Consider the following 27,789-nt stretch of genomic DNA (forward strand, 5'->3'; position numbering starts at 1 on the left):
CAATTTAAAAAATTAACGAATTTGTTAATTTAATAGTGTTCATTAATTCATTTATTTGATATTTAAAAGGAAATAAATATTACAGTATTGCGATATATGGCTGTAAATGTGGAGTTCTTCCTATGAAATAATATTTCCTATTAAGTTTTTAAAGTTGTTTGCATATTACGTAACTCAAAGTCTTGAGTTGTTAATTTCTTAAGGACAAAGAAGCTCAGTGGAGTGCTGGTTAAATGCAAGGGAAGCCACGAAACTCAGCTTACTTAAAATAGCTACCCGGGCATCAATCGCCTTTCGCGTTTTACGATTGGGTGGTGCCTAAAAGTTGTGTCCCTTGGATTTCTCTTCGGAAGGTCAAGTGTTTGCTGGAGCATGTCACAGTCTTGTTTTGAAACATCACGCACGCACAGACACATCCTCCAGCATTCTCTTCTCACACGAGACAGTATGGCATTTGGCAGGCAGAGACTCCAGGACAGACTGACTTAGCAGTTTAAGCTCTGGAATGTAACTGAAGTGACTTGTTATTTTAAAAAAACATTGTGCATATATTAACCCGATATTTGGGGAGATAATTGTTATGTGCAATGCCCAACTTTAAAAGCAAATGGTAACATTAAAATGACCACTGTACACAAAATTACAAAAGTAGATAGAACAGATTCCCGTGAACATCGCGTACCGCCAGATTCTCTTTGCTCATGTAGAGTTTTCTTTGACACAGCTCTGACCCACACACACACACACATCAGCACTGCAAGGGTCTCTGAAACTGCAGCTGCGGGCAGATTAGGCCAAATCCGACCTTCTTTGACAATGGAGAAGGGAAAAGACCAACTAGTTGCGACATCCAAACTTTCCCGTCGTATCTACTGTGATCTAGATTTGATACATTGATACCTCTCTTCAACTCGTACCTTCATGGAATCTGGTTCAGTGGAACCAGGACACGGACCTTAAAAAACAACTCCAACCATTTTCATTTTTAAAAAATGACAGTTGAGGAATAATATGTATATCGTTGGGAAAAAAATTACTAGCTCGTTGGCCACTGGTAAAACTCTAGTTTGACCGTTATAATTTGTTTTTAAAGTATAAAAATAAATAAATTTATATTTTGCTAGATAACTAGAAAATATTTATCTAGAACGGTCTATACGTCTTCGGATATATCCGCAGCTAGGTCCTATTCATTCAAGGGTAATAATGTTCATTTTTATAAATATAACTTTCATTAGTTATTAGAATTAAAATAATTGCTATGTAACTTGTATAAAAGAGCTATTATCTTTTATAAAAAAAAAATTAAAATGTTTTCTATAGTTTAAATGCTTCGTGGAAAGATAACATATGTTATAATGTTGTAGATATAAAGTGTTTTTTTTGTTTCATTAAAAAAAAGTTTAATGATAGTACATTTATAATTTTTAAAAAAATTATTTTTTATTTTGAATCTCTTAATTCCTTGGAGAAAACTAAGACATCGAAGACATTATGAAGGAATTCAACAAACACAGCATTTAAAGGTTAACGTTGATCTAACCTTTAGAGTAGGGCAGCGTATACCTATAAGTATTGAGAGAGTTAATTGAGTTAATAAAGATAGATAAGATAAGATAATTTTTTATCGATCCAATCAAATGGAAATTCAGTTTAACTACAATTGACAACCTCAGCGTAACCACTAGCGGATCCAGAACTTTGGAGTGGGGGGGGCGATTTTTTTCCAAACCCTAACGCTAACGCCCAGTAAAGCCTAACACTATACATAAACGTGCGTACAGCACACACACACACATATATATATATATACATATATATAAGAATAAATAAGCAGTATTTCTCAGTATTTTCATGCATTCTTCACTGCAGAAACGCATTCTCCTGACATCTACAGCTCTTTATCCATCAGAGGAGTTCGGGGCGAAGCCCCGACCCAAAAAACGTTTTGATGCATTTTTCACTGCAGAAACGCCTGCTCCTGACATCTACAGCTCACTATTCATCAGTGAGTTTCGCGGCGTAGCCCTGACGCATAAAGCGTTTTCATGCATTCTTCACTGAAGAAACGCATTCTCCTGACATCTACAGCTCATTATTAATCAGTGGAGTTCGGGGCGAAGCCCCGACGCCAAAAAGCGTTTTCTTGCATTTTTCACTGCAGAAACGCCTGCTTCTGACATCTACAGCTCTTTATCAATCAGTGGAGTTCGGGGCGAAGCCCCGACGCCAAAAGCGTTTTCTTGCATTTTTCACTGCAGAAACGCCTGCTCCTGACATCTACAGCTCATTATTAATCAGTGGAGTTCGGGGCGAAGCTCCGACGCCAAAAAGCGTTTTCTTGCATTTTTCACTGCAGAAACGCCTGCTCCTGACATCTACAGCTCACTATTCATCAGTGAGTTTCGGGCGTAGCCCCGACGCATAAAGCGTTTTCATGCATTCTTCACTGAAGAAACGCATTCTCCTGACATCTACAGCTCATTATTAATCAGTGGAGTTCGGGGCGAAGCCCCGACGCCAAAAAGCGTTTTCTTGCATTTTTCACTGCAGAAACGCCTGCTCCTGACAACTACAGCTCACAATTCATCAGTGATTTTCGGGGCGAAGCCCCGACGCTAAAAGCGTTTTCTTGCATTCTTCGCTGAAGAAACGCATTCTCCTTACCTAAAGCTCATTATTCATGCTATTAAAAAAGGACCTTTTGAATAATATTGTACTTGAAAAATATTCTAATTTGAATGTATACGCCCTTAATACATTGCAAATAAAACCGATTTGTTCCTTGAAAAGATCAGATACCCCACATATTTAGATTAAGGCTTTGAGGATCGCCGCCGATAAAAAAATTCGATAAATAATATTCAATAAAATTCAAACATAAATTGTGAGTTATAGTCCTAAATTTAACTAGAAAAATATTAGATTGAGTAGAGGTTGGAAAAAAGGCTACTCATCTCAATCGTGACTCTTATACTGAAATTTTTGTTTGAATTCTAACTTTTCCGAAGCAAAGTCTTTTTTAAAATAATTATGATAAATTCATGTGAAATTACATAAACTCTTTCTGGAAATGGGAGGGGCGGTAGAATGAAAACGATTTATCCTCGCTCCTTTTTATAATTTCTGCTAATGATTGCATTTGGCATTAAAGAATAAGGGTGGGGCCACTCGATACGAGAATTTAATTTATAGCATATATAAATTATATTAGTGGCTGATTTTTTTTTTACATTTTGTAATTTCTTAACTATAATACAAAAAGAAAAATTATTGCTTTGTCCGAGGAGGGAAAGGAGATGGCATGTATCGCCCCTTCCACCTTTTTCCTTTTATATTTACTAATCATAAAATTTGAGATTAGAGTTTGGTGGGACATAATAGACTAATGGTTTCACATATCAATTATATAGAAATTCAACTATTTTTGTTCACAAACTATGATTCCTCCATAAAAATATGACCGCCCCCCCCCACTCAGAGGGCTAGAGCGGGGAGGGCAGTACATGCAATCGCCCCCCCCCCTTACCCCACCGAATCGGCCAAGATACCTGAAGGAGAGCACATTAATATCAAATTTATATATCAATGCAACTAATCTTGCTCACAAACTATGATTTCTCCATAAAAGTAGGACCGCCCCCCCCAACCACTCAAAGGGTTTAGGTGGGAAGGGCAGTAGAGGTTTCCCCCCCCCCTACACACCAATCGGACAACAGGGGAACGACATAATATAAAGATCAGTTAAAATATCAATAACAAGTTTTAATCATATAGATATTTAATTGATTCTTTTGGCAAGCTGTGATTTCTACAAATAAATTGGACCGCCCCCCCCCCACTCAAAAGTTTATGGTTGGGGGGGGGGCGGATTGATGTCCATCGCCCCCTCCCGACCCCACCTAATCGGCCAACATACTAGAGGGGGGGCGAAATAATCTAAAAATAGTTTGAAATATAAATAATTAGTATATATTATTAACATAAGTAATAAATTCGTATACAAATTGTGTGACTTCTATACTAAAATTCGTCCGCCCCCCCCTTTCGGGGGGGGGTCGGCCGAGTGGGGGGGGCGATCGCCCCTACCGCCCCCCCCCTGGATCCGCCAGTGAGCGTAACTACTGTACAATAACAATATAGATGAAAAATTCGAACAACATTCAAATTCACAACCAGCGCTTTATGAATTTTACTTCTATGTACTTCTCGATGACGACAATAGCAGTAAAAAATCGACTCTCCACTCCATCCGTTGGAACCAAACTTAAATTCCTTTTAAGAAAAGACGAATTCCTTTATATACATATATATATATATATATAAAGAAGTTATAATTCATAAATATTGACACGATAGTCTGTGGGGCCTGTGGCTAAATTTTGACTTTCGTGGTAAGATCAGTACGTAGTCATCTTTTTTTTTTTCCTAATAAAAACAAAACTGAATACAACCCAAAATATTTATTCAGGAGTAGGAATGTGTTCTATGTCGACATGTTTGCCTCTTATTTCAAACACTTTTGGTCGTGAAAAGGACCAGATTTGTCTCCCCTTATTAGCTTTCGGAAACAAAACAAAAGAAAACAAAAAAAAAAACTGCTACAAAAAATTTCCCAGTGATGGTGACATTTATATGGCAAATTAAAGCGGGAAAAATCATGAGAATCCAGGCCGGGGAATTTCAGGGGACATAATATGAAACATGAAACTGTAATTCCCAGCAGACGAGCCAGCTTTGATTTTAATCAGAGAGGCTTTTAAAGGAGTCTTTTAATCCTGTGTCCATCTGTGGTCAGTGATATGTAGTGTGTTTTTTTTTTTTTAGCGGGTAGGCCAAAGAAGGGATGTTATATCTAGCAGACAATCTGGGTCATAGCAAAGGGAGGAATTTAAGAGAAGAGAGAGAGAGAAAGAGGGAGAGAGAGAGAAAGATGGAGAGAGATAGAGAGAAAGAAAGGGAGAAAGAGAGAGAAAGAGAGAGAGAGAAAGAGAGAGAAAGAGAAAGAAAGAGGGAGAGAGAGAAAAAAAAGGAGAGAAATAGAGAAAGAGAGAGAGAGAGAGGAAGAGAGAAAGAGAGAGGAAGAGAGAGAGAGAGAAAGAGAGAGAGAGAGAGAAAGAGAGAGTGGGAGAGAAAGAAAGAGAGAGAGAGAGAAAGAAAGAGAGAGAGAGAGTGACGAAGTGAGATAGAAAAGAATATGTGTGAGAGTGAGAGAAATAATGAGCGCTGCAGATAGCTAGAGATACACATTCAGACATACAGAAGGAGGGACAGACAGTTTGACATAGGGCCAGATAAATAGATCAATAGATAGATAGATAGATATAAATAGATAGATAGATAGATAGATAGATAGATAGATAGATAGATAGATAGATAGATAGATAGATAGATAGATAGATAGATACGTTATTCGGTTCGAATATGCGGCTGGCCTAATTAACCAGTGATGAACCAGTTCACCAGAACCTCATGTAAGTCCATGCAAATTCAAATCCAAACAACCGCAGTATTAAAGACAGCCTCCTGGAACTGTATGACAGCTTCGTTGCTTAATGAATGTGTTTTGGTCAGTACATTTGAATGTGCCTACGGTGATGTCCTGTCCATCAATTTATGAAGGTAACTTAACCAGACAAAATTACCCACAAAAAAGATGTGATACTTGAATGTCTATGTGGAATCAGGGTAAAGATTTTCGCCCACCTTAACCAACATTTTGAATCAGATATTCCTGCAACCAAGCCTTTTAACCCTTAAAGCGCTGGGTTGTTTTAAAATGATACATACAAAATGGAATTACAATTCTGATGTTTAGAGACTAAACTACCACACGCGTTTTAAGGGTTAAACAGATCTATTTTCAGGTGTATCTATTTTCTATAAGATTTAAAAAAAAACCATCACAGTACATCCATAGAGATTGGGACTTCAAATATCGTATCCTATTTCACCTTTATAAGCTATTTCAAATAAATTCCTAGAATATCAACAGACGAAAAAACTGACCCTAAGCATTAAAAACCTTTTTAAAATCAAAACACCGGGTCTTTGAAATCGTATGCACTTCGCGCGCTTCCCCCCCCCCCTCCTCTATGGCGGGATTAAGTCTCTCCCTGCAGACGGTAACCGTCTTCTAGAGTTGCCCAGCAGTATTGACCTGTATCCAGGTATAGAAATCCCCCTTCCCCCCGGCTCTCCTTTCTTCTTAATCCATCCAGTATATCCGCCCTTTTACCCCGCTGGCTTTGGCGACCAAGGTAGCATATGAGGTTACCTGCGTGCTTTATAGCGCTGGACCTGAGAGGTCTAGCATTATGTTCACAATAAAACATGGCGGAGCGAGATTTGGAAAATTCTGGAGGGTGTGAAGTACCCCCCCCCTCCCGCCTTTTGGTCCAACCCATTGATTAAAATCTGATTTAAGATAACTTTTATTTTTTGATGAGAGGATATTCTGATAATTAGTGGAGGATATTCTGATAATGTAAAGTGCAGGGTAACACCATGTTTATGGTTTCCAGGTCGTCAAGCATGATCTTCGGTCTGCCTTCGCGATGATCAAGAGAAGGAACACTGCCCGTTGTTATTCCCTGCCGTCCTGCATGAGATGAGGGCGAGGGTGTAATCATCTTAATATCTGAAAGCAAAGTATGAACCTTTCAAAACAACGGACACAAAGCTAGAGATTACACTTGAGGACACATGATGATCATAACTTTATGCATTGGTAAAAATGAAGATAGGATTCGCTAATAATTATACACTTATATCAACATTTATGATCTAATTAGTTGTATCACTTGTACGTGTATATATTTTGAATTCTGTTTTAAGAAAGGTTTTATTAACACGGGACAATACATGGTAAGAGTGGTTCTTAACGTAGGGCGCAAACACCTGGCGATTTCTGCTGAATAAAAATCCAGTTAATGCGTGTAAAAAGGGACAATACATTAAAATAGGCATATCAATGTTTGTATATTGATGAATACTTGTTTTGGGACGATTGGGAATGGCTATTGAAAGCCAAAGACAAGTGTTTTAAAAAGTAAAAACCTCACAATATAATAATATTGGAGTTACATTTTGATTCGTTTTAATGTCCAAAAATTTAACAATTTTTAGACTACGGGAGTATACACTAAATGTTTCTAGCTTTAGTAACCAGTCGTGTTAGTTATTCATGAGATATGTACACATATTTCTTTAATCAAAAATGGTTTAGTATTTCATGGTGATAGACAGCCTTTACAGAAATACTCCGTAAGCCTTCGAAAGCTCTGATACCTTTTTCGAAACGGAAACCCCAAACTCTAGCAGCACCACTGCTTGTTCGGACCCTTAGCCTAAGATTTAAGCAGAATTAATACCTTTTTCGAAACGGAAACACCAAACTCTAGCAGCACCACTGCTTGTTCGAACCCTTAGCCTAAGATTTTAGCAGCATTAATAAGTTTTTCCAACCCGAACCATCAAACTTCTGAAGCAAACATTTTGAGCAGCACTAAAATCTCTCCGAACCGGAAACAGATAACGAGCACGCCATTGGCGTCAGCATTAAAGCAAAATAAAGACGGCATCCATTAAATGTGACCAATTATTGAAAACATCATTTTCAACGCATCATAATCTTTAACATAAAAAAAAACAAACAGACTTCACACACACAGCATCGTACACACACACACACACATATAGCGTCACACAGACACACTTATTGACTAACAACAACAATAAAAATATTTTAAAGTTTGCTCCGGAGATTAAACTATGAAAATTATTTTCTGTGTCGTTAAGTTGAAAGGAATATTTCTTTTTTATTTATATTTAATCACCGACATTCTCATACACCCCCCCTTTCCCCCCCCCCTTTCTCTCCTCGCCAACCCCCTCATCCAGTCTTTTCCGTTTTCCATTTAGAGCTCAAAGAAAACGTTTTGGCTGGTTAAATCTGGATTTCTTTCCCGCCAGAATCTTTCGCCCCGGGGTTAAGTTCTTCTGCTGCCTCTCTTCTTTCTGAAGGCAAAAGTCATAGACATTAATGGATGATCCGTTGATGACTCCTGGGAGTTTATAAAATATTTAAAACTATCACATTTCCAAAGAAGGAAAAAAAAATCTCAGATTGAACATTAGCTAATTATGATTTTATGTTGGCCTCCCTTGAGAGACATTCAGCTTTAAATAGGGTACAATTATATCCGATCTTTTTATAACCTTATCTTTTCAGCCAGTCTTAGCTTTTTCAGGTCAAATCGCAAGAGCTTTGAAGACAATGTTGAATTCAAGACATAGTCAAATTAATATTTCATATATATGTTTCTTGGACTTTTATCCTCCAGTACCTTTCGGAGGCTAGGTGTCTACATAAAGATCTGTGACTGGATGTGTCTGAAGACTCTTCCAACCTGAAGTCCACTGTTCTAAAGTTCTCAATGAAAGCATGGCGCCAAGGTATACAAGGATAAGATAAGATAAGAGATACATAGCGTATATTCTATTGACCTTTCGAGGTCTTGAGACAGTTGGAGACACACATTTGAGGCCCGAGGAAAATGCGCAGAAGACATAAAAAAAAACAGCTTTAATAGACCCCAGGGGGACAAGGGCTTTGTCTGCATCTGATGTGGGAAAATATGCAGGTCGCAACTGGGTTTGAGTAATGAGAAGCACGGCACTCATCTTTAATCTTCGGAATCAGAGAAAGTGTCATTAAATCGTTTAGCGTTTTTAGCCACGAATATCAGAATGTTGTAGTAGATTCACAATACCGCAGCGAGCTAGCTATGTACATGTTTAAGAATTGAGCCGATTGATAGAAACAAAAGTAGAGGGATCTATCCCACAGACTTGTTTAAACTTAGTTCAGAACAAAACGTCACTGATAAAATCGCTTAAAACTTTGACTAGAAAGTTTTCAGACATCAATTATAACCTAACAGGATGGCAGATGTTCTGAAATCTGGTCCATCGAGACGACGGTCTTGAGCAGCGACCAAGCAGCCATGTTTGTATTCAAATCTGTTCTATTTTGTTGATAGCTATCTTCCCACACAAAAAAATCTTTAAGTAATAGTAAAATTATAACAAATCTTCCTTCAAATCACAGACCCGAGCTACCTTTTACGGTGAAGAAAATAAAGATCGACACCCCCTCCCGCCCACACACACACCTCAAAAAAAAAATCCATTCTCTTCTGTTCCCACCTGGCCCCCCTTTTCATAGCAATGCATTAAAACATCCTCACTCGTTCACGTCTTGTAGATTTACGACTCAATTTTAGGAAACACCCAGTACTACAGTGGGATGAAAAGCCTGCGCCTTATCTTGTGGATCTGGGAGTTTCCATGTCTTGTTAGTATCAGCTTGGCGTGGGGACTTGCATGGCCAATGAATGACAAAGGAGTTTGAGATTATTTCCTTTCTAGCTCGCTAATAACGGGGATTGAAGTTCGACGGTTTACGGAAACACACGGAAGCCCACGAAGGTTTCACAAAGGGGGACGAAACGAAACACAGCAATGAGCCTTGAAAGGTAATAAAACTGGGAGAAAAAGTATATAGATTTCTACATTCGGCAGAAATATTGTTTGATCCAGTATTGTCCAGTTTGAGAGTGGACGCCCTGGTAGCAGGTGCTCTATTGTACACAAACAGAAATGCCTCCACGTAAGGAAGGAGACCATTGCCTTGACATAAAAAATCGAACTGGTGCGCTCTTTGGTCGTAACCACACTGTTATATGCTTGCGAATCTTCGACGCTGACCTCACGGTGACCTGCTAACTACTGTCAAAAACGCAAATTTTTTTTTCTCATATTACAAGATTCTCGGGGCTCGAAATGACATTTCTTCAGGGAACAGTATCAGGAAAAAGAAGAAAAGGCAGACAGAGAAAGCGATTGGAAGACAACATAAAGCTTTGTACGGCCCTGCCATTGAAGAGGATTCTATCCAGTTCAAAAGACAGAAGGGAATAGAGAAGGACGGTCAACAGATCTTGTGTGGTGCCCCAACGGTCCAAACAGACTAAGTGATAGGTGAATATGAAGGCAGGAGAAATAGCAGAGATGGAGACTATGACATGATATTCCCAGACCAATGCCACCACTCAAACTCTTGGTTATATTAATGATTAGTAATAAGCAACAACTTTTACATTAATTAATTTTCTTTGCTGCCTCTTCAACCCCCATACGAAGGTCGTTGGGGTACTCACATTGACTCTTGTACAACTTCAGGTCACTACTCTCGAAAGCATCTACGAAGGAGTGAATGGTACAATACTCGTTTTTAAATCAAACTTCATATCATCTAGTTTCTCTCTTCCACCGAAATAAGTGACTGACCCACATGTGGCGATCTCATGATTCATTACATCTATACCATCTATTATTTAATTAAGGCTATAGATCAGGGGTTCTCAGCCTGTGGGTCGCGACCCCCTTGGAGGTCGATTGACGACTTGCCAGGGGTCGCCTAAGACCGTCGAAAATATGGACTGTTATTGTCTATTCTTCTATTGCTGTATGTGTGTATGGGGGGGGAGGTCGCGGCAGAGTGGGGGATTGTAGAAAGGGTCGCCGAGCATAAAAGGTTGAGAACCGCTGCTATAGATGAAGCCGAGAATAAGATATAACAAATATCAAAAAATTAAATAGTGAACGTAGAATAATTAGAATGCAACAAGTGTACGCTTATAACTCTATATTCACAAACTATTTCACCTAATTTGAATACATTTGATCAGCACGTCTATAATTAGCGATAAAATTTACAGCTAAGTAGGCCATTAGAAAAAGCGGGATGAACGTGGGAGCGTATTTCAGGGTTGAGGCAACACGCTCCACATGACGACTCGGTCCAGCTGTTGGTCTTGTAAGGATTACCTCCGACATTGATTTTAAAATATACTCAAGGGACACAAGTCATGTTTCGTTGTTGCTTCAGAGTGTTTATTGAACGACGGATTGACTGAATATGTAAAAATGAGGAAAACATTTTTTGAAATGTATATTTATAAATTATTTAGGTTAAGCATGCACACACATACAACATCACTGTCTATAAGGCAGATGATGTAAAGGTCATCTGTTTCTGTGGCCTACGGTTAACGAAGTGTCATGTAGCCATCACAACGACCAACCGCCCTTACTTCTCCCCAACTAACGTCAGGCACCCATCAGAGGCGCCGGAAGATCTCGAAATAAAAAACCCAGTCTTCACCAGGATTTGAACCCCGGACCCTGGTTCGGAAGCCAAGCGCCTTACAGCTCAGCCACCGCGCCCCCTACGTTAAGAATGTACATATGATTAAATTACACAAGACCACATCATGAACGGCCATCACATTGGTAATTTCAAATAGTGCCGTGTTCATTTCAACTAATAAGACATCTCATCGAGTCCTAACGGAAATAAGGATTGCAGTACTTTCCCGTGGCTACGCGACCCCAGCTGCGGCCTACATATTTTGCCACATCCAGCGCAGGCATAACCATTGGAAGATATTCATTTGTTTAGAAATCATCATTATCATTCTCCATGTGAGATTTATTTAGAAGTTTACGTTCAACAGAGATTTAAATTTAAAAAAAAGTTTTTTTTGTGTTTTACATAAAAACAATATTTTTTTTTTAAATTATATTTTTAGTAATTTTATATATTTTTTAAGTATTCGAACAGCATTTTAAAAAAAAACAAGTTTTTTAAAAGTTTGGCTTAACTTTTTTGCGTCTCGCACCCCATTACTACTAGTTCGGTGTATTTGGTCAACACTCTAGTATCGCTGCATGATCAATATACATTATTTCTGATATATTTTAAATAAAATTTAAAAAAAAAAAAAAAATAAAATAAAAACGTTTGATAAACTCAAGGCCGAAAGTCGTTGTGAAGGTGAGTATAATGTGAAGATGACTATGTGACTTTGTGTTCACGTGTGAGTCATGACCTTTGTAACATTCTGACCTCGGCTCTTCCCTGGTGTGATCACAGACTAATGTGTGAGTAATTGAGTACAGGGGGACTAAAGGATCAAGAGAGCGCACATAATTTGTTGAGCAATTTGATATGAAAGGATATGAACTACAGTCGGGGAGTTAGCGCTAAAATTCAGGGGATGAGTTTCCATATGGGTTCAACGCGCAACGCATAAAGCTGCTTAAGGTTATATGTAACTTGATATAAGGTTGTAAGTTGATACAGTGCTGTAAGTTGATAAATTGTTGTAAGCGGATACAATTTTATAAGTTGATACAAGGTTGTGAGTTGATACAGTGTGGTAAGTTGAGACGGGGGTCTTAAATTGTTACAAGGTAGTAAGCTGATACAGCGTTGTAAGTTGATACAAGGTTGTGAGGTGATACAGTGTTGTAAGTTGATACAAGGTTGTGAGGTGATACAGTGTTGTAAGTTGATAGTGTTTTAAGTTGATACAAATTTTGTAAGTTGATACAGCGTTGTAAGTTGGTACAATGTAGCTATTTGACACAGGGTTGTAAGCTGATACAGCGACGGTCGACCGTGTCTCTCCTGACTACTTCACCGTGAGTAAATGAGTAGTTGATAGTCATCATGACATCACATTGCACATTGCTGCTTCATAGTCACTCAGATTTTTTTTTAACACCGCCCCCATCCCCGACACACTTGTATTAATATACTGGTTCCACACAGCTATGCCTTTACTGCCAACTGTAGCATTTTAATAGCAATATTTTGATTTGGACACCTAATGCAGACAGTTGAAGCCTGTTTTTTTTTTTTGTTTTTTTTTTATTTTTTTTTTTAAATTGAAATTTAAATTATCAATTGGAAGCCATTTTGATTTATTTCCTTTCAGACCAAGTTTATCTTAAACTTGGATACGACTTAATTCTTAGAGAGCGGAAGTCGAAATGTGAAAGCTTATTGGATTAAGCCAAAGACAACTTAATGTTCGTTTGACTACAGGTGAGAACCAGAGACTGATTGTCGCCGACGTCAGAAGTGACAGACACATTAAGACAGGTGTCGTTAATTAGCCTAGCAGACGTAGACTACATACAGAAAATGGCGCAATGAAGATAGAAGAAAAAAAAAAGGGAAAAAAAAAGATGATTTCGTGAACAGAAACTGAACAATTAAAAATTAGGATGGGGGATAAGGGAGAGCAGGAACATATCATTATTTCATGAGTGAGTAGCTTTCATCCTCGTTTCCCGCCTTTTTTTTTTCGCGCGCCTCCGAGCCTCGCGCTTGCCTCGTTCTCCGTCTGGACACTCGGGGGAAAAAAATCGACCAGTGTAAAGACTGATGAGAGGAAACAAGAAGGGGAGAGAAGTTTCATTGGATTAAGTTTCTCTGATGATAATTGGCAGTGCTCGTCTTTTTTTTTTTTTCTTGTTTTTAATCACCTTTAATATTGTGTGTACACATAAGGAATTGCTTAATTTAGAAACGACAGGAGAGAAAGGGACACAATGTTATAGGGAATTTTCAAACTTAAGTTAATCAGAGTAATCTTCTCTTTGTTTACATTTTGCTTTTTTTCAGATCCAGTTTAAATGCTTTAAGAATCAAATACAGAAAGAGCGAAAAAACAAAGATCAAGCGAAATGGATAAATGTGTAGGCGATGTAATGGAACGTAAAGAAAAACGTGAGAAAATGAAACAAAACAAGATGTGAAATTATCTATGAAGATAAACTAGCCTTAGTTTATCTTCTAGCCAAGAAGATAAACCTATACAACGAGATAAACCTAGACAAGGAGAGATTAGATTGTAATACAAAGCGTATAGTACATTGACTATGCTTTAAGCATGCGAAGCAAATCCTCTTTGAATAATGAACCCCAAATGGCTGGACCGAAAACAGCAGATAATGGTAGGCTTAAAAATTTCAATAGCAAATGACAGACAATGTCATGTGCTTCATGTCATTTAAATGTCACAATTAACGAACCATATATGACATCGTGACATCTATTTTAAAAAAAAGCCTCCGTTAAAACTATCACCGCAGCACAAGCATCAAAGGGAAAAGGTAATTATGTCTCTGTCTTTTCTCTTTCCCCTCTCTCTATCGCCTCCTTTCTCTCTCCTCCGCTTTACCTATCTCCTCTCTTCAATCGCTCTTTCTTCTCTCTCTCTTTATATATCTATTTACCAAGTGATAAACGCTTGACGACCGAACGGATTCAAATTCTTGCGAAGATTCTTTTTGTAATTTCTAAAGTACCTGACATTAGTTTGGAAAAGTAAAGGCAGCTGGGCGACACGACTTCCTCGCTAATCCGTAAGCCATGGAAACAAGTGACCTGAACATCATCTGTCCCATAGATCGCAAGGCCTGAAAGGGGAGTGGCAGCGGACAGGGTATGAACCCGGGACCATCGACAAGTCCGAACGACAGTCCAGCGCGCATACCGCTCGACCAAGGAAGCCATCCTATGCTGAAACATGATGATGACAGCGACACACGGGTATAGCCGCTTCCAACAGGATTGGCCGCTCACGTGCACGCATCCTGTTGATGGTCAACACGTTCTTACTGCACGGGCAGTCTTAAACAAACACGTTTACGTGGCTAATTTTACTAGGAGCCTGTTCTATCTCTCATCATCAGTCCATCTCAAACTTCTGTGGACATCTATCTCTCCATCTTAGAGGACATTCTTTCGCAATATGATGAGGTTCCTAATGTATTGGAAGTCTCATTTAGAGGTTCTCAAACGAGAACTGTACTGAAAATATATATTGTAAAAAAGCAAACAGACTGGAAATAATTCTGGTGTAGGAGCTCCAGTCCGCTAAGAGAAATACTTTTCGAAGTACACTGGCTTTAACTGGAAAGTTCAACCACTGAAAAGTTTTTGGACTTATCGGACGAATCGGGGCTTGGTCTTTTCAAACTAAGACTGTGAAATGAGCCCTAACTGTTTTGGACTTTTTCAAGGCACGCAGTTCTATAGTCTTAACCAGAGTTTTACGATAGCCTTAGTTTAGACGTAACAGTGCCTACGCTAAGTATTATCAGAAAGTCATTTTTATTTTATATTCTATTGACAAAGGTATGCCCCGGCTGACTCTAATTTGTTTCCCTAAGGCTGGTCAGTGAAAATATATTGTAATCCACTCTCGTACAATTGAATTTAGTTTTAGCTATGCTATTCGTTTTTTTTCCCCAGTAAATACAAAAGTGTACATGGACAAATACAAAAGACATTCAAGTTTCATGGTCTCACGACATTTATTTATTTTTATTGAGTAGAAGAGATTACATTGACAGCAACACACAAGAAAAAAACCACTTGTTCCCGGTTTACATATCAATTCACGTTAACATTGTTCCTAAACTGTCCAAACTTGTCCTCTGCTCTAATAAATTATTACGCTGAGAATTACAACGTATCATTTTCGACATTTAAAAGCAAAGAACTTGCATAATCTTAGTGGAAAGTTTAATGAAATAAAACTATAAGTAGGTAGATATCATTATGAATAAAAAATAGTTTATAATGCATACATGTTGTTGTTGTTTTTTTTAAAAAAAGCAAATCAAGAATCATTTTTATTTTGTATCGTAGATTTTCATACATGGCGGGAAAACTTTAATCAGAAAACTTTTAGGTGTATCCGGTGTAGAAACTTACAGAAATGTGGATTAACAATTTTTTAAAAAGTTATATGAAAATCGTGGAATTTTTTGTTGTTGTTAGTACTGCCAAGTGCAATCTTTGAAGCTCTTCCGTTTCTAAGTTTCATTTAGCGGGCAATTTTGAAGGTCAATTCAGCGTCCTTGACATTGTTTCGTTTATTGTGAAACTCTCCATTAGCATAGCTTGACAGTAACATTTGGAACACGTTCGTATTATTTCATGAGGCTCTGGGACAGATAATAACAGTAAGAAATTCACATGAAGACAGTGAAGAAGACAGTGAGGAAGACAGTGAGGAAGAAAGAGGAAGACAGTGAGGAAGAAAGAGGAAGACAGTGAGGAAGAAAGAGGAAGACAGTGAGGAAGAAAGAGGAAGACAGTGGAAGACAATGAGGAAGACAGTGAGGAAGAAAGAGGAAGACATTAAGGAAGACAGTGAAGAAGACAGAAGAAGACAGTGATATTTGCCAATCGCGATGTTCAATCCTAAACTTTTGAAGAGCAGGATCCCCAAAGTTTCCAAACGAGACTCGATGTATTCTATATCCTAACAATTTTAGATTCCCTGATTTTTTTTTATTTTTTTTTAAAGAAGGGTCAAGGTTCTATAACAAGGCATGTGCGCGCCAGAAGAGATGATTAAGTTTTAATTAATTCAACATGGAATACTGAACAGCGGGCCATCTGAGCGAATGGCGCCTTTTTCACTCTTCCCTTCATGCAATCCGATTCTTCAATACCACAAATAGCTGGTATGACGTATTCACAACACACACCGACACAGACATACTCACAGGCACACACATACACACACATACACGACCGAAACAAACGTTCGTGCGCGCATGCGCGGGAGCATAGAGAAGCAAGCATTTAAAAAAAAAAACTTGCTTCCGACAAAAGCCGCAAAACTACATTAGAGTAATTTAAAATTCATCAAACAATGATCCTCTTTTATGCACGAAACAAAACACATACAAAATGACATGAACATTTGCCTGGCCTCAACGATACCCGTAGCTTTATTTCTTTCATTTTTTTTGTTTTTAAATTTCCAACAGAAGAGTCCCAAAGATGATCCATTCTATGCCGACTCTAAATATTTATAACCTCATAAATTAGAGACAATGCGAAAACCGAATCAAGAAATCAACACACAGAAATTTGATTTCCACGGGAAGCATTTGAGTTCTTTTAGCTCATTCATACCATTCATAACGCAATTATGAATCTAACGTTCTGTCGTACGGGGAGAGAAAAGAAAGTCAGATAATATAATAGAATAATAAGATAATATGTATGGTTAGGACGGGAAGCATACAGACCAGGGGGGGGAGAAGGGGGCCTTTTCCCAAGTCAAAGACGTACATTGTCTGGTGATCAATTATTAAATGTCCAATTAAACGTGCTTATAGTCATAACTCCAAAACCAAGAAAAAAAACATGCTTGACAATATGCATATTTAAGTAGCTCATGCAAATACACGGGTACAAAGACAATAGATACATACACACACATGCCAGCACATAGATAGAACACACACAAGCTTTCACACAACCTCACAAACATTACACAAACACGCACTTTGTTTAAATCCGTTGGATTTAAAAGCTTGTTAAAGTATTCCAATGGCGCCATTCTCTGTAAATAACGCTTTTTATTTTCTTTGTTCAATTACAATATTTTTGTTAGAATTATTCCCTTTGTTAACTACTACAAGTCATTTTCATAGAGAAGAAGAAAAATTTAATTAATGTGTTTTTATGTAATTATCTTCTTAACGCAAACCGACAAATAAATTCGCCTAAGTCTTTTCTGTATTACATATTTAAATATCGAAAAAAAATTCTTCTGTAACGAGGATTCTCAACCGTTGGGAATTTCCTTTAGAGAAGAGCTTTTGTATCCCAGAATCCTCTCTTCCTTAGACATACACACACACATACACTGTCACACACACACACAGTCACACACACAATGACACACACACACACACACACACAAATAAAGCCAATCTCACTGCTCAAAATTTGTTGTCTGCGATTACTAAAATTTCATTGGTGGAGTACCAATATCGATCCGCACAGTAATCCAGAGATGTAAGAAGACAACAGGTTGAGAATCCCTGATCGATAAGGACCAAGAGAAAAAGAAAAAAAAAACGCACTTAATGTCTAGAAATAATTCATCGTCAATATTTTATAGGTTGATTTCTTTGCCATTATTTGTTCCGTAGTTTAGAGCAGAATTAAATTCTTGTTGGGTTTTTTTTACGAGGAATATAATATAACTATTTATATGGATAGACGGGACAAAACGAAAATTTAGCCACTAAAGATATTTTTATAATGTGTAGTCGTTTATGCAGTGTTTAAAAATTGTAACCGAAAACTGTTTGGACTATGTCAAAATGACTCACATGGGCTTACTAAAATTGACTCCATAAAAAATGTATCCGTATTTTTTATTTTAAATCCGAACTCTCCAAGATAAAAAGAATACATTCGTAATAAGTTGATGCTATTCTAGTATTTACATTAAATATAGGGTGCTTAAATGAAAGAGTGGAGTCCTCTGGCCATCGTTGATGTAACAATAAAATTAAGACTTCACATTATATATACTTATACATAGCCAGAAGTTCCTTCAAAGAACCTTTATTATGATTCCTATTGGCAAGCCATCGGATCTATAACTAAAGCTATATCAAGGATGTAAAACTAAAACTTTATACTAGATCTATAATAATGGCTTTATAAAATTTATTCAAGATATAACCACAGCTACAGGGTATAGTGGAAGACTTAAAGTATGACCTCATACAGGATGGTGGCAATTGTTTCAGACATCAAGAATATTGAGAATAATGTTGGTTTATTATCAAATTTAAAGCCGAATAGAAAGATAATGTTTAAGGAAAAAAGAACTAATATAGTACTTCAAAATATTTCTGGAAATCTGCATTAACAATTAAATTTCTTAAACCATTTAAGTCAATACAGTGGAATTCGCCTAAATGTACTCAGCATAACTGCATTAGAGGCATATTCGCCTTCTATTCCGAAAACAGGCCCTTATAAATTTATGTTCTAATTCTCTTAAGGTTTCTTGTAAGCGTTGCCCTCATAGAAGCTGATAAATTAATTGGGCTCTTCTGTGTTTGAATGATGTGATACTTCTTTGGGAATATAGATATGAAATTAGGAAGCGGATTACTTTTAAACAGTGATGTTAGCGTTCTTAAGGTTCGCGTGTTTTCCACAAATCTGTAAATGATTGACATCTGTCATTTTAAAAAATCCGCATCACATTCTTGTGTTAATAATTTCTTTAAAAAAAAAACTGACCATCTTACATGTTAAAAAACTTAAAACATGCCTTAAAACCCCAGCTCTCCGGACCTTCAAAAAAAAATGTACATATTTGATCGAGAAATCTCCAGTGAATACACTCCCTTAGTTAACAAGTAAACATCCAAGGATATTCAGTTAATTAATTACTAAATAATATATGAAGGGCTGGTAACTCTAGGGAGAAGTCATCTTTCGATGTATGTCATCTACACTAAAGATAGAGAGATGGGGCGGTGGGGAAAACGTAACGAGAAGAGAACATCTATCACTGTAGAGTTTCAGATATATTTATTTATTTATATACCTGTGTATGAACATATCAGTTCGAACTAAAATATAGATGGTGGTGGATAGAGTGGTGGTTAGAATAGTGAGTAGAATATGCAAAGCTCCATTATGGAACATTGACAGACAATAACATAATTAAAAGATGCCATTAAAATAAGAGAATGTCACATAGTGTCAAGCAGATGGCAGAAAAAAAAAATGATTTCACTGGCTGTAAAATAAAATGGTAAAAAGTAATCGCAAGTTCAAAGTATTTGGCTAACGTGTACTAAAGACTTAACTAAAGATACCTAAATGTCGCTACGTGTTTGTGTTTTGCATGTGTGTGTATGTGTGCGTGTGCGTGTGTATGTGTGTGTGTATTTGCGTGTGAATGTGTTTGTGTTAAAGACATGGGAATGTACGAGAAAGTTCAAGCCTAACTCGTTAAGCCGCCACAATTCTTCAAGAATACTACACTTTTCGTAGAAGTATCGTTTCTTTGTTCCCAAGCTATAGTATCTACTTTATAACAAGTAGACAGTAACACTAACGAGACTCTACCATCATGGGAACATGATACAATGTCTAGTTGGCGTTTGTTTGTTTTTGTGACGTCTTAACGAGTTCAAACTTTAAAAGATGTAGCAGGTCCATGAGGAATGTTAGCGAGGGTCAGAAGTAGATGAGTAAATCAGGTACTCACATGTCGCTGCTCATATTCCAATAGACTTCGATCCTCTTGGCTGAAGATAAATCCAATCGTAAGAATAACACCGCTAAACACACAAACATCGCGCCGGACACTGACCGTTGACTTGAAGAACGAATCGGAAACAAGACACAAAAAGACATTTTTTTTTCTTTTCTGTTTCCTTCACACAATCAGGTGCTCGGTAATTCTTTAATCCTCAAAGGTAATCCAAATCAAAGAAATTTCCGAGATTTATTAGAACACAATAGAATTCCAAACAAATACAGGTTTTGTTCACAATCAAATCAAATTTCGTATAACATTAACACGGAGAGCTCACTTTAAGGCTTTATTTCTAGTGTTTATAAATTACAAGTCAAAATGGCTGAAATTCAAAACGTTACGGAGTGTAAGAAAAAACATAAAGTAAATGCACAATAGGATTCGTTGATTTGAGGTTTCAGACGCAATGGTTAGGGCACAGTCTGCAGAAAGAGTAAAAGTTTTTTTGTTTTTGTTTCAGTTCTTAAAATATAAGGTTGAAATTATTTCTTTTAGAAAGGTCTCAAAATTCAGGAATTCTTTCAAATTGTGACAGTAACTTTTTCAGTGATCTAATTCGATTAAAAAAAAAATAATATTTGAACTCAATGTGAAATTAATACATGCAGAATACACACTAGCATAGACACACTGGCATAGACACTCTGACAGAGACACACTAGCAGAGACACACTGGCAGAGATACACTGGCAGAGACATACTGGCAGAGACACACTGACAGAGACACACTGGCAGAGACTTGTTGATTAAAAAACATAATGAAACGTAGAACCTTGAACTTGTTTTTATTTTATTCCATCAACTTTCTTCGCATTTATATTTCTTTGGTCTCGAAGCGAAATTTCATTTCATTACGAAATGCTATAAACTATAAACTACGACTACATCTCCATCTCGTAATGCAACAATGATTTAAAACTCCAATAATGAAGTGTTTAAATGGCGACTGAAGACACTAAATAGACAGGAGGGGGAGTTAATCAATTCCTTGACACAGGTAACTCTAGGGGAGAGAAGAATCTTAATTTTTAATCAATACCTAGCACAAAAAGTCAAGTTAGACTCAAGTCTTTAGCTACAGGCGTAATTGTCTAGCTGATTTCTTTTAAAACACTAAGAGCTAATGTCCCAGTAGCAACAGCATTTAAACTGCAGATTGAGTACTGTTTGGGGGGGGGGGGCGAGGGGAATAAACAATATATTATTGTCCCACAAAACATTTACATCAAAAAGTGTGATTATAAATTAAATATCCTGAACTCATTTGGATTTCACATTCACAGTGTTTACTGCCCAACAATCTCACAAACAGCGTTTATTTTATTTAGAAACGTTTATGTTAGTCTGTGCTTTAAATAAACTAATAACGAAAGGAGAGAAAGAGAGAGGACAGATAGATAGATAGACGTACGTACGGGCGGGCGAACGGGCGGGTGGGCGGACGGACGGACGGACGGACGGACGGACGGACGGACAGACAGACAGACAGACAGACAGACAGACAGACAGATAGACAGACAGATAGATAGATAGATAGATAGATAGATAGATAGATAGATAGATAGATAGATAGATAGATAGATAGATAGATAGATAGATAGATAGATAGAATTGTTGGTCGTTCCTCCACTGAGTACTCAGTAGTATTATTTCAGGACAGGACTGCAAAGAATGGCAACACAGTTTGAACTCCAGGCCGTCGTGACCGTAGCCCGAAGCGTTTACAACGCGTCCTTAAGATATGAGTTACATTGATGTAAAGACAGTTTCCAGACGTCTCTAAAACAAAAACGGTTCTAAAGTCGATCTTTAAATTAATCAATCTGAACCTCTACGAATGCGAGTCTTTCTTTATCGTAATGAACATTCTTAATTCGGCTTTAAATTGAATTGAAATTAATGTATAAATTATTCATATCAACCGATGTTTTTAGTTTCCAGAAGAAATCATTACAAAGTTTAATTCAACTCACTCTGTCTATCTGGTAAAAAATTTCTACACGTTATTTCTCCAACACCCAATCAGTTGAAACTTTGCACAGGTATACATTGAAGTAGACAACGCATGAAGTAATAAAATAATTAGTCAATTATTTACTGATTTTTGATCGATGTATTTGATACCAAAAAGGGAAATAAATCCTTTAGTATTCATGTATATGGTTAAACATTCCGGGTTTTGTCCCCTTGAAAAAATTGTACATGTATCTTCTCCAATACATTTGACCAATGTATTTGATAACAAAAAGGGAAATAAATCCTTTAGTATTTATGTATATGGTTAAACATGCCGGGTTTTGTCCCCTTGAAAAATTGTATATGTACCTTCTCCCACACCTATTCTCAAAAGTTGACACTTTAAACAAATATTTATTGTGCCTAGCAAAACATGAATAAATAAAATTAAAAAATTATCGTTAGTTATTAATTATTTCGTTTTATATTGAAAAACATCCACATTTTTAAGAGACATAGTTTTTAAGTGCGGAGTTCTTCCCCTTAGATAAGCTTTGTGTTGTTGTTTTTTCAAAAAGGGATTTTTTATATTTTGCTTAGTTTCTTGGTTTATAATGCGCATTCTTAATTCGGCTTCAAATAAAAAATGAATTGAAATGAAAGTATTTATTATTCTTAACAGCCGATGTTTTAACAGAAGAAGTTTCCAGAAGAATTTATAATTTCTAGAGAGATGAGAGAAGTGAATGCTACGAAGGTCTGAGCACAATTCTTTGTAGAGTCAAGGATGCAGGAGGTATCCATTGACCACCTAGACTTATCATGTTCTCGAAACAAACAAACATACGCTTGGTTGCAATGTTGGTCACAGACTGTCGTGGAAGGAGAGGGGGGGGGTAGATCACACGGATAGCTTGTGAGACAAACACATATGGTGTGTATGTGTGTGCGCGCGTGTGTGCGAGGAGTGAAACTATACTTACAAGCGAGTCACGATCCCGGGGCAAACAAAACCCGCTCATTATACTCTCACACACATGCAGCCACGCACACAGACACACACACATAGCACACAAACAACAGGGTGTGTGGAAAAGCACCAGTCTGATACAGACCTCACATCCATTTTATACGAAACTAAATTACAGTTATTGGCTTGAATTCAATGTGTTTAAATGTGTACGCAGACTATATCTATTCACCCCACTGCCTCCCACTTCCAAACAAACGTCTACCACTAACCCCCCCCCCCTTTACTTCCTAACCATTGGCCACCACCCCACTTTTAAAATCTTTAAAACAAAAAATAAATTATTGATATTTTTATATAACGCTGATATTGAAAGGAAGACAACAGATAAGTTGGAACACCGTCCACAAAGATTCCATATACAACACAAACGTGTTAATGGTAATGCTATACACACACAGAATCCCTGTAAAAATATATTCTAGATGTAATCTTTTTTTTTTTAATCTATTGAAAATCTTTGTGGTTTGTTAAAATATGTAGATGTGTAAGAATAAATTCATTATTTTTTAAACAAAAATAAACTGTGCCTTCAAAATGTGTAGTAAAAGACTTACGTCCCCCCTTTCAGACGTTGCAGATGATGTAAATGTCATCTGTTTCTGTTGCGCACGAATAACGATGATGCTATGTGGCCAGTGCATCGATCAACTGCCTTTACTATTCCCCAAATTAATGTCAGAAAACATTAGAGCTGGTTGAATTCAGAGGCCTCCTAAAGATCCAGAATTCCAAAATCCAATCCTCATCGATATTCGAACCCGGAACCACCGGTTATGAACCCAAGATCTTTACCACTAAGCCACCGCGCCTCCATACAAATGTGTAGAGTACATTAATATCCAAACATTTGGCTCGGATCTCGTCTGCTGTGCTTGTCCACTATGTCTGTGAGCTAAAACAATCTCTACTATTTAATGTTTCTAATGTCAGAGATAATTGGCCTAATTCGCCTTTATTGAAGAAACAAAATATAATTATAGTAATTATTTTTTATTTCCTCTTTTATGTTTAAAGTAAGTTTTTAAGCAAGTTACATACAAAAGTTGTTCTTTTTTTAAGACAATTCCTCCTTTACACCCGCCTAACATTAGTAAGAGCGACTATTTGGCTCTTAATAACTAATGAATGCAGATTTGGATCTACGGTAATGCTTCAATCCATTTTACCCTCGAAAAACTAATAAACTTAACTAAAATATGCATATTAAATATTTTTTTAAAAAGGGAAGGAAAATCAGAATAAATGTACAAGTGCTAGATCTATATTTCTTTCCTCTAAAACGTGTCATTCTTAAATGGATTTTTATTAAAGTGTAGGGGCCTCTACTTGCCTAAATACTGCCCTAATTGTTGTTGATATAGAATACTTTGGTAAGAGTCAAATATATATTTCAAACAATTCTTAAGTAATCGTTAACAGTCCCAAAATAAATGTGTGTAGAAAAAAGAGGGGGGGGGGGGCATTTGTGTCTTTTTGTACGTTTTAAATTTCTTGACAAGTAAGTCAAAAAAATCAAAAAAATTTTATAATAGTGCATTACAAACAATAAATAAATTATTGGAGCAAACATTTGTACAATAGCATACAAGATACACGTTCATACTACCCCAGTTTCTCTTTAACATTTCATGTGAAATTTGCAACAATGCGCCACATAAGGTTCAACGATTTCATGGCCAATGGAACACTGGAGGTTTTGTGTTCAATTTGTTGTTGTGACCGGTGTCGTCAATCTTCTTTGTGGTGGTAAATTGTTACATAATAACACTCATCTATAACATCTAGACTTGTCAAGGGCTCAAGAGGCTCCATAATCATACCTCAAATAAGTTTGGGTATCTTTCGAAGTCTAAATACGACATAAAAGATTTGTTTTAAAACGAATCTGATGAGTTTAGAAAGTACAGCAGTGATTAGATAATATGTCGGACCCCCGTGAACTGGGCTTTCAGGGGCGAGAATTCACGCTTGCAGGGGAGAGTATAACTGCCAGACAATAACGACTTGGCCGTCATGTCACCTCTCTCTTGAATGTCTGTTGCGCAGTCGACGGCATGTAACACCCTATTAAAACACGAGACAGTTACACCGAGGGCAGAACTCTTTAGGGCTCGTTAGCTCACAAGTTTTTAAAGGTAAAGCTAATGACCTTTATAGATGTGGGGTGTGTGGCTGGGAGGTAAAGGCCGCTCGGCTATCTAACAACAGGGGATAGAGTACGAATCCCACCTCTCACATGTGACCACAAAAGTGATTGGACCGTAGCGCACCGAGAATAACATAGCATAATAGACGCGCTATATTAAAGAGATTTAATAATACTGTATTTGCACCCAGCGAGGTTTGAACCCACGATAACTATACTAAAGCACCGAAAATAAAATCCAAGGTAGCAATAGAATAGACTCAACAAGAATATCAAGTATTTATTTTATAATAGAAAAAAAAAAGTTAAAGAAATTACTTCTAATGATTATCTGTATACACAAGTTTAACATGACCTTAACACTTAGTGAAGGATGAAAAAAAGAAGGTAGATGGTTCGAATCTCACATTTCTCTGCTTATCCGCAAAGTAGAGTAATTTTCGGATCCTATGGGGGCTTTCTAGTCTCAAGTATTAAATTCATTATTTATAAAACTTTCTAGAACCCAAAACCCACAATAATAATAGTAATAATAAATATATAAATAACTAGTACGAAAAAGAAAGAAAAACAATATATAAAAACAATGATGTAAATGAAAACTGTAAGGGTCGAACCTTTATAAAAACTTACAATAAAATTTTCACTTTCATAAATTACTTCATTTCAAGCATATAGGTAAATTAATTAAGACAAACATAAAAATGTTTATATAGTTGCAAAGAAACTTTTGATTTGTTATTTTTTCGCATCTAAAAAATTTGTTATTTAAATTGAGAATTTAATCGAATGCATCTAATTTTTAAAATTGCATTAATGGTGACATTGGTAGGTTCTTCTAAAATTAGATATTTTAAAATATGCAAACACCTCACCTAGGTTATATTAATTAAAACAAGCTTAAGTTTAATATATATATATAAAATGAAAATTATGAAGTAAACGTGTGACACAGATAATATCGTCTTCCAAAAGTAACTCACTTAACAACTAACAGACTGTGTTCTATTTTCTAAATTTGTATTTCTCATAAGTAGCTTCTTTTCAAACTAATTTGTCAGAGCCAAATTTTTAAAGAATTACTGTAATTAGTTATCTAATATACACAGTTTATTCGCAACACTTCTTTTCATACTTTAGTTTTAATTTAATTACTTTTATAACGTACTATTAATTTAGATTACGGGGCAGTGCATAAAGTACATATAGTGTATGAAGATTTCTTTTTATTTTAAAGGTAGTCCTTACTGGCCAAATGTTTTGGTTCCTACTGTTGAGCGTGTGATGAGGATGGGCAGGTCGACAGAAGATGTCACTGTGTAGCAGTTATTTCCAAAGCCTTAGTTAAAAATGATTTTGTTAAAATGTCATAGTTAAGAATGTCTTAGTTTAAAATTAGTTAACAATGTCTTAGTTAAAGACGTCTTAGTTAAAAATGTCTTAGTGAAAAGTGTCTTAGTAAAAAATTCAAAACATTTAATTAAACTCTAGATGTGCGATTTTATGAACAATAATCACACACACACACATATCATACATACACACAAAAACATCGTTTCACTGCGTAGGATAAACACACCCCTAAGACTGATCGGCGGACTACTTTAGCTAAAGAAATAATCATAGTTTCTCGCAAAGCCTAGTACAAAAAAAATAATATTTATTCATAAAATGTATTGCTCTATTTTAAATATATATAAGCTAGATCTGAAATCTAGTCACATTCTAACCTGTAAGCTAAGATCTAATTAATTCACCTTTTTTTAAAATTTAATATCAGAGTCTAGATGTCTAGATCTAGATCTACCGTGGTATTGATAAATAGATATAGATCTATTGTTTATAGATCTAGTTCTAGAATCGAGTTCTAGATTGTAGAAAGATTTAGACTTAGAATTAATTTAAAGTAATATTAATAAACACAGCGTAAGCCGTAATAAACACTCCACACGTGAATCACCTGAAGAAAATGAAACAGGAATTTAAAAGGCACTGGAATAGTTCGTTAGCTAGAATTGTAATCCAGTCATAATATCCTCGGATACACTTATCTACACAGTTCTTGTTTGACACGACAACACACAAATAAACACATGTATACTGATGAAATAATGTCAACACTCGACAACTAGCCCGGCGAGTGATTAGAAAGAAATTGAAAAAAAAATCCAGTACTGCCAACTGCAAAACACTTCAAGAAACAATTGAATTGATAAACCCTCCGCTGGTAGATTTTCAATGGATCGGTGACGAAACAAAGTTGAAAATGACACAAATTGAAAATAATAAACAAAACAACTCAAAGAGAAAAAAAAAATCAAACGCACAGGGGCAAGTCACTCCCAACACACACAAAACGGTGGTGGTGGTGGTGGGGGGAAAGGTGAGGTTTTCATTCATTGCTGGCTCCCACTTCGAATAGAACAGAAGCTTACACCGCCGCGTCCACCGCTTCGCTAGACTCGTGGTATCGCTGCTTGCGACTCAAGAAGCATAACTCGTGCGATGACAAGGGAGAGAACAAGACAAAAAAAAAGTAGCTGGATAAAGGGGGGTAGCTGCTACATACGATTTGCTGTCGCTCCGTCTCGATGCTTCGGTAATGTGGCATGGATCAAGGGAAGATACTC

General features: G+C 36.7%; 1 protein-coding gene across 1 annotated transcript in view; it reads right to left on the reverse strand.

The window, feature by feature from the left end:
• Positions 1–27,501, reverse strand: part of LOC106054337 (ephrin-B2-like) — a 452,268-nt gene extending 424,767 nt beyond the window's left edge. The window contains exons 1-2 of the mRNA XM_056042980.1: positions 27,120–27,501; positions 19,974–20,575 (exon numbers count right to left, since the gene is read on the reverse strand). Of these exons, the coding sequence (XP_055898955.1) occupies positions 19,974–20,122 (149 nt within the window). The 5' untranslated portion in view covers positions 20,123–20,575; positions 27,120–27,501. The remainder of the gene's footprint in view (positions 1–19,973; positions 20,576–27,119) is intronic.
• Between the last annotated feature and the right edge of the window lie 288 nt (positions 27,502–27,789).

Source organism: Biomphalaria glabrata, chromosome 10 (genome assembly GCF_947242115.1).
Source record: "Biomphalaria glabrata chromosome 10, xgBioGlab47.1, whole genome shotgun sequence".
In the NCBI taxonomy this organism is placed as follows: domain Eukaryota; kingdom Metazoa; phylum Mollusca; class Gastropoda; family Planorbidae; genus Biomphalaria; species Biomphalaria glabrata.